Genomic DNA, 8,605 nt, shown 5'->3' on the forward strand with positions numbered 1-8,605 from the left:
CTCATGTCAAATTTATATAATAGTGTCAATTCATCCATACATATACTCCTACTGTCCATTTTATAAAACCAGACTTTGAAAAAGTTTACACATACTTAATGGTTGATTTTCGCATGAGATAACCATAATAAAATCTAAGTTGATCGGCTTATGAAAATTTAGTGGTTTAAGTAATTCAAATCATAAGTTTCATACAATATTGATCAAACAAAATTTAAAGGTACAAATAGATATACCTATGTAAGTCAAGAATTTAAAATGATACAATTATTAGTTCATAATTTAAATTAATACAATTTTTACAAAAGTTCCGATGTACAAAACAGATACTTGAAAATAAAAATATGATTAAAAGAAAAGTTTTTTTTGTCCACATTGAAGGTCATTATAGACAAAAAAAGATAACAGCATTTAGCACCTGCTAGAAATGCTTGTGGGTGGTCCTTGATCCTACCTGAATAAACAGTAAATAAAGCACCAAATAAACAATCCCCAAGTTTCTACCTCTTCTGCCCCTTTGCCATTACAATGTGACCTGCTTTAATTCACAATTTATAGTTCAAAACGTTCATCACAAACACAAAAACAAAAACCTGAGGTAAGGCTAATCTTTTTGTAATTGATGCATGCTTCTTTTAACTCATAATTTTCAATCACAGTCAACAAGGTTTGCAAAGTATGTGAATTCGGTGGTTAGACTTGTTCGAACACCCCGGTGCTTGCTTCACAGTTCAAACTGTAAAACCCTTGTAACAGTTCCAAGTGATGAAGTCTAGTTCATCCAAGATTCAAGTCCCTCCATGTCAATTCAATGATCTTTTTTCTTTCTCATCAAACACATCCTTTTAAAAAGATTCTCGTGTAAGGTAGGTTCGAGTATAGCAAAACTCAAAGGAATTGAAGAGGGCCTACACAAGAAGTGGAGCATGTGGTTTAATCAACACTCCCCCTATCTCTGAAAGCTACGGCCAACTTCCATGTCTTTCTATGTAATGGAATGACAACAACTTTCACTTAAGACCCTCTATGTAGTTGTCCAAATAGGGTGATCGATCTACATCTTCATCCATAGCTCTAAGGCCGTGTCAGATAATTCACAGAACTTTTAGGTAAGATGAAAAGCAGCAAGTGCATAGCATCATCATTTCATGACTGCTATATGGATGCTGCAGCAAAGAGTGGCAAGGAAAATGTAACTTTGCACTGAACTATACTAATTTCTCTTCTTCCAACCTGTTAGTGTATAAACAGTAAACATGAATCCGAAACTGTCAACTTCAAGATCAATAAGCTTGACTAAATAAAGATATATCCATAAGAACATTGTCTTTCATGAGAATATAAGAATACTAACAGTTGTTTCCTAAGCAATAATCCCTGGAGCGGGCAAGCCAACTCAAGCTCTTCAAGTAGCAGTGTTCTATCAGAATTGGATGATGAAGAAATGTGCTAGAAGGATCAGTATACACAAGAGGGAAAAACAACCTGCGAGTCAGAGATGTTGCAACTTCTCTAAATTTAAAGATCTTCTCTATCTACAAAAAGAAACTCATTTCACAAACCAAGTAAATACCAATACCCCTCTATATTAGTTGAACCACCACCTGATCGATTATAAATCTTTAGATTGAGTTAAGAGAAGTTTTTGATAACAAGAACATCAGAAACCTCACTGATTCCAACACATTCTAATTCTTCTATCCAAAATAATAATAATAATAATAATTTTTATTATTATTATTATTATTACTATTACTATTATTATTCCGTAGATGTTTACCATTATTTCCACTAAAAGCACAAAACTGTCACTAAAAAGTGATCACAGATTATTGGAGAAAGTTTCAAGCCAATGCCTCTAATTTGTGGGCTTGGTCCAGGAATTGGTTGTCTGTTGTCACGAGATCAACATCAATCGATACCCACTCTCTCAATTCCATTTTTCTATAAGCCCCATTTCATTACGGCTTTGAGTTTTTTTTTTTTAGGAAGAAGTAACTGAACTTGTAGCCACTACTCTCACCTATAACTCTTTTTGTTTAGTTATTCACTTTCTACCATGTTTTAAAAAACATAACTAAGTTTTGAAGGATAGGTAGTATTTTCGGCTAAATTGCAAATTTGGTCCCTATGATTTTGAGAAGTTAGAATTTAATCTCCATGGTTTTACAAAACTCTCATAAATTGCCCTTGTTATAGTATATATCAGAAAGTTGGATCTACATTGGATCTCACCTGAATCGTCCCATCTATCCTCTTGAGGAGAAGTTTGGTTTCAAACTCGGGTTCAAACAGGAGAAGTACGCCATCTAGAAGCTTATTAGTCTTTTGTCCGTTATTGTAATTTACTAGCCTTTAGTTAGAGTTTCCATGTATGCATATATATTGAACTCTAAACCATAGAATGAAGTAAAGAGTTCTCTCATATTTTGCTCTAACTTTCACGAAGGAGGGTTTTGTGAGAAATTTGGAGATTTATAAACCTTAGGGTCTTAGGTTTAGAGCATTTTTTTGGTGGAGAGTCGGATCTTCAACTTTGGTCTGGAGTATTTCCTTTGTTGTCTGCTGCTGTTAGCCAACATTGTTTTCTTTTTCTTTTTTTCTTTGTCGCCAAACTCAGAAGAAAGCCCACTTGCCAATCTACAAGAACCCGAAATTTGGCCGGAAAATAGTTCGTGCATGAGTCACATGACCGTTGAAAACTGCTGCCTTCTGTCACACGCGCCAGAGCGTGTGGATGCATGTGACACCTCCATTTCGACTTCCATTTTCTGGATTTGTCTCAGTACATCCTTTCTGGACAATCTTTACCTTCAGTTTTATCGAAATCCATTTGAGTGTGACGATACTTGATGAATATCTAATTGTTTCTAGAGGTTGTGGCTGTTTTTTTCTAATTTGTCGCTATTTTTGCTTGTTTTGTGGTTGTTTTACTCATTTAGCTTGATGTGGCTGCTGGGATTTAAACTATAAGATTTTTTTTTTGACATCTTTGCTCATTTGGTTTCGTGTGGTAGTTACTATCCTATGGCCAAACAAAGATCCCATAGTGATGTCTAATTTAGTTCAATTGCAGGCTCAATCTATCCATTGTCTACTAAATCTTAAAAGTACCAAAACCCATTGAGAGCCCCTATTACAACCATTGCTAATTCATTTAACATATATCATTATCTCCTTTCCTCCTCTACACAATGGGTCAGACTCTGGTGCTACTGCTTGCATAACAGGTAATCCCAAATTATTTTCTACAAATTTGTCATCTACATCCAACACCAGTGTTACCTTAGCAAATGGATCAAAGTCTTCTATTATTGGATTTGACACTATAAATCTCACCTCATCTCTTTCTCTATCATTTGTCCTACATTTACCTCAGTTCTCGTTTTACTTGATATCTATTAGTCAAAGCACTCATGGCCTTAATTGTTGTGTCTCATTCTACCCTGGTCATCGCTTGTTTCATGATCATGTAACAAAGAAGATTATTGGGAAAGGACATGAATTTGAAGGACATTGCAGTTATGATTACCAAGTGTCGACATAACAACCACGGCTTGTTCTAGAGTTGTTTCTCCTCTTGATCCTCATTGTCATCTTGGTCATCCATCTCTCTCAGTCTTAAAAAAGCTTTGTCACCAGTTTCATAACTTGTCTTCATTGAATTGTGACTCATGTTAGTTTGCCAAATTTCATCGTCTTAGCCCCAGTCCTAAAGTTGATAAACGAGCAAATTCCCCTTTCGAGTTAGTTAACTCTGATAATTGATGTCGAGTTGTATCCAAAACTGGATTCAATATTTTGTTACCTTTGTTGATATCACTCTCGCATGCATTGGTTGTATTTTGTGAAAAATCGATTTGAGTTACTTTCTCATTTTTCTAGTTTCCATGTTGAAATTCGAACTTAGTTTGGCGTGTGTCTTTTCCATGTTCACCTGGAGAAGTGACAACGTTGGTGAGTACTTTTCAGAAGCACTTAAGTCATACCTTTGTTTGCATGGAATCATTCACCAATCATCTTGTGTTCGTACTTCGTCTCAAAATGGGGTTGCAAAATGAAAGAATAGACATCTTCTTGAAATTGAACGAGTATCATTCTTTTAAATACATATTCTAAAGCATTTTTGGGTTGATGCAATTTCAACTTGTTTTCTTATAAACAGAATGCCTTCATCTGTTCTTCAAGGTCAGATTCCTTATCATGTTCTCTTTCCAACAAAACAATTGTTTCCTATTGAGCCAAAAATATTTGGTTGTACTTGTTTTGTTCGAGATGTTAGTCCTAATTTGACAAAGTTATACCCCAAGTCTTTGAAATGCATTTTATTAGGTTATTCTCGTGTTCAAAAGGGATACTAATGTAATAGTCCAAGTTTAAATAGATATTTTGTATCTCGAGATGTTACTTTCTTTGAGGACAAGCCTTTCACTACCTCTTTTCCTAGTACGAGTCAGAGGGAGGAGGAGGATGATCTTTTTATTTGTACTCTCACATCTCCAATTCTCTCCCCCGATCTATCTACTCTAACGTCTACCCCTAATCGTCCACCTATAACCAAAGTCTACTATCGTCGGCAACAACCTCCTGGTGAATGTTCGGTCTCAAAGGACTCTTTGTTATTGGATCTAGGACCAAGTGATGAGCTCTCCCATCGCCCTTCGTAACGGTAAACATTCGTGCACTTATCCTATTGCTTCTTATGTATCTTGTGACCAATTATCATCTCCTACATGTTTGTTTGTTAAGTCTCTTGAATCTGTCTCAATACCTAAGACCATTCACGAAGCTTTGTCTCAATTCTGAGGGCGTAGTGCGATGATTGAAGAGGTAAATGCCTTAAATGATAATGGTACTTGGGATTTAGTATCTCTCCCTATAAGAAAAAAGATTATTAAGTGCAAATGGGCATTTGCAATTAAAGTTGATCCCGATGGATCAATAGCTCGTTCAAAAGCACATCTTGTGGTTAAAGGTTATGGTCAGATGTATGGGGTTGACTATTTTCATACATTCTCTCCTGTTGCTAAGCTCACTTCTGCCAGGTTATTCATTTCTATTGCAGCATCTCAAGATTGAGCTTCACATCAGCTTGACATTAAAAATGTCTTTCTCCACGGTGATCTTTAGGAGGAAGTCTATATAGAGCAACGATCTGGGTTTGTTGCTTAGGGTGACAGATACAACCTTTACAAATCCATGTATGGGTTGAAACAAAGTTCACGTGCATTGTTTGAAAATTTAGTCAAGCATTTGAGTAGTTTGAAACAGTTGCTTTGAGTTTAAATTTGAGTAGTTTGGAATGAAGAAAAATTTTTAACTCAAAGCAACTGTTCTATGAATATATGCTCCAACTTGAAGGGGAGTATTATAGTATATATGTAGAAGCTTATTAGTCTTTTGTCCTTTATTGTAAGTTACTAGTCTTTAGTTATTAGGGTTTCCATGTATGCCTATATATAATTAACTCTATTGTATAGAAAGAAGAATTTCTCTCATATTTTGCTCTAACTTTCACAGTCCCTACAGTAGGGGCTATGGATGATGATTTTATCAGGCCATAAGGATTATCTATGAGGTTCATCAAACCATAGGGACTAACTATAGGAGCCAAATTTGTATTAACTTTTTCTTTGAAAGTAATTTGACTAAAAATTCAAATGTTTTTATTAAAAAATATCGAAAATGGGGATGTAAGAAATAAAATAAAAACAAATAGAAATAGAAATAAATAAAAAGAGAAATAGATCTTGGGGCTTGAAGCCTATCTGAGAATTAGAGAAGACAGACCCACAAACACTGGACCCAAATATTGTTATTACATAACAAAATGTAAAATCAAGGAAGAAAGCACCACGAAATCCACAAGATTGAGAAATGATAGTATGCATTATGCATTTCTCCATTGAATGAGCTCAATATTCCAGCAGTAAATATACTCATCTGTAAGCTAGATTGTTTATTAATTTGAATGCGTGACCAAAACTGTAGAATTGGTTCAGAGAAGGCATCAATTTGACACATAATATCCAACCATTTTTCAAATTCCTCAACCAAGATAGATTCCACATAAGTAAAGGCAAAACAGTGAAAAGCAGTCATTTGTGTTGTCACCTTTCTAACTTTACATGCTAGATGTAAGCAATGAAAAATACTCAAATAGAACTCTAACCTATTACCAGCATAACCAGAAATATATAAACAGAAGCAGCTAATCGATTCAAAGTAGCGGCTCAATTAAAAGCAAATCTTCCAACCTGATAGAATTAATTCAGATCATGTCAGCTAATTAATGGAATCCTGATCCAATTTGCTTTTGCTTTAAGTCAAGTGCAAGGCGCTCATTTTCAAGCTTCATCTTCTCATTTACCATCCTCATTTTTTCCAACTCACGGTCTTTTTTCTTGTTAAATCTCTCCCACTTAAACTTTTGTTTCTCCAGTTCCAACATTTCAACTTGAATTTGAAGCTTCTGATCTTCCAATTGAAGTAAGCGAAGCTCCATCCACTGCTTTTGCGATGTAGAAGCTTTCATACTTTCAGTTTCTAAATGAGCTGTATCAGCTTGAGCAAATTGTGCTTGTGAGTGAGGATGAGAACTTTTGTTGCAATCAAGAGGACTCAAGGAATTACCACACGCATGTGCATCATCATGGTCTTGGCCTCGTTTTAGCCTCTTCACTGAACCTCCTAATACCCCAAGCGATCGCCTATTGTCCGTATGGGGTACAAAATTCTCCTCATAATCATCGTGTTCATCAGTTTCACCAGGTTCGTGTTCATCAAAATCATCATTTTGATGTCTTCTTGGCTCGTCATTATCGTGATCATCCCTTGCTCTAAAAGCCAGCTGCAACGAACGCTGCAAAGCAGGATCATGGGGCAGATGAAGTCGATTTGAGTTATGATAAGAACACATCTCCTCATAGAACAGTTGCTTTGAGTTTAAAATTTTTCTCACATCATCCTTATCTTTTTCAGTTAAATAATCAATGACATCAAGAAGTGCTGGGTTCTCGACAACCTGACAAGAAGTGCCTCTCCCAATTATATCATTGAGCCTCTTATACCTCTTATTGAGATCATTAAATTTATCCTCACACTGCTGGGGTGAAACTTGATAACCCCTTTCAGCAATGACTTTTGATATCAGTTTCCATTTACCTTTCTTCTGTATAATTTGGCATTTCCTTCTTCCACTCCCATCAATATCTGAAGCAATATCATCTCCTATATAAGACACTGCTGTAATCAGAAGCTTCACCATTTTATCCGTCCATTTCACGCGGTGCCACATCGATCCCTTCTTCCCCTTACTATTCTCATTGTGACCATCGATACTATCCTCATTAAAACTCGGATCTTCGTCGCTGGCGGAGTTTTTACACCTTTCTCCCTTGTTATACTCTACCAAAGACATGGTATGGTCACAATTTTGTACAACTCCCATGGAAAGTGAAAATCCCTCCTGAATGGAGGGATTAGCTGATGATCCCTGACGAGTATGAGGATGATGCTGTTGGTGTAAGGCATGAGAGTGCTGTCCCTGATTATGAACCTTAAACGGTCCTTGCAAATCAAGACCTCCATAAGAACTCCCTCCTGGAATCAACCCTCCTTGTGATAAATTCCCTTCCATATATTTCAAAAGAACACTTCACCTCATACTCAAAAAAACATACCCCAGAATCCCATCTTCCACAGGATCCTTAAACTATTAAAATCACCAAATAATCATCCCTAAGATTACAGAATGGACAAATCAAGCACACCCAAACCGAAATTTCCCCACTAGATAATAGGAAATTTCTTTCAAACAAACCCCATTTGCCCAGAACCAAGAGAAACCCCTTCAAACACAACTAAACTCAAGTATTGGACAAGAGCGATTAAACTGGAAAAAGAGGTAAGATAAGAGAAAGAACCCTTGAAAGAGCAACACAATCAACAATCAACAAAGAAGCAAAATCACTTATCTGAGCAAAATCCGCCAAGAGCTGAAAACCCAGATAGAAGGAAACAGATCCAGGCGCTTATTGGGTGAGTGTGGCGATCGAGAAGGGAAAAGGGGAAGAGAGGGATATGTGTTTTATTGTATTTTAAGAAGGAAAAATGGAAAAATGTCAAACGGGTGGGCGAAAGAACCGATCAGAGAAGCCAATACGGATGCGTAGGTTAAATGAATCGAATGGGAGGATCATTTTTAAATTCGACGTCACAAATGCTGACAAAAACTTGTTGCGTGCTATTGGGTTGTGTTTAATCATATCAATCAATACGCCATGTTTGGGCAGCATCTCCTCAATAAGTATTAACGTCCGTTTCTTTGATTATGGCTGCTTCAATTTCAAGACTTTGATTCCCATACTTTAACTTTTCATCCCTTTTTTTTCTTTCTGCACTCTCTAGATTCAACTGCGTATTGAAAGGTGATTCCTTTTTTAAGGAGTAAAGGTTCTGTTTTTTCTTTCTTTTGTTCTCAATAGGAAAATTTTTGTCCCTTTTTGAGTTAAAAGAGTTTTTGTTTTTCTTTTTTATTTCTCAGTCACATCCTTCCAAAGTTTTGGTGTAAATAATTTGTAAGACCATTCACCCTCACACTCAC

At 36.1% G+C, this 8,605-nt stretch overlaps 1 protein-coding gene across 5 annotated transcripts; it reads right to left on the bottom strand.

Moving 5' to 3' along the window:
* Window positions 1–252: 252 nt before the first annotated feature.
* LOC103485620 (uncharacterized) lies at window positions 253–8,392 on the bottom strand. Of its 5 annotated transcripts, none has more exons than XR_007819339.1 (3): window positions 6,258–8,392; window positions 1,355–1,449; window positions 253–1,233 (listed from the first exon to the last, which is right to left on the bottom strand). XR_007819339.1 is itself a non-coding variant. In XM_051081903.1 (2 exons), the coding sequence occupies exon 1, from the start codon at window positions 7,637–7,639 to the stop codon at window positions 6,290–6,292; it is 1,350 nt and encodes a 449-aa protein (XP_050937860.1). In that variant the 5' UTR covers window positions 7,640–8,392; the 3' UTR covers window positions 253–535; window positions 6,258–6,289. The 5 variants fall into 5 exon arrangements, 2 of the variants coding, with proteins under 2 accessions (XP_050937860.1, XP_008441519.3); XR_007819338.1 differs by having other exon boundaries at window positions 1,355–1,485; XR_007819340.1 differs by having other exon boundaries at window positions 1,355–1,535.
* Between the last annotated feature and the right edge of the window lie 213 nt (window positions 8,393–8,605).

Source organism: Cucumis melo, chromosome 3, assembly GCF_025177605.1.
Source record: "Cucumis melo cultivar AY chromosome 3, USDA_Cmelo_AY_1.0, whole genome shotgun sequence".
Classification (NCBI taxonomy): domain Eukaryota; kingdom Viridiplantae; phylum Streptophyta; class Magnoliopsida; order Cucurbitales; family Cucurbitaceae; genus Cucumis; species Cucumis melo.

What these genes read in the sequence shown, in the direction of transcription:
- LOC103485620 (XM_051081903.1), bottom strand. Translation starts at nt 7,639, where the DNA reads ATGGAAGGGAATTTATCACAAGGAGGGTTGATTCCAGGAGGGAGTTCT.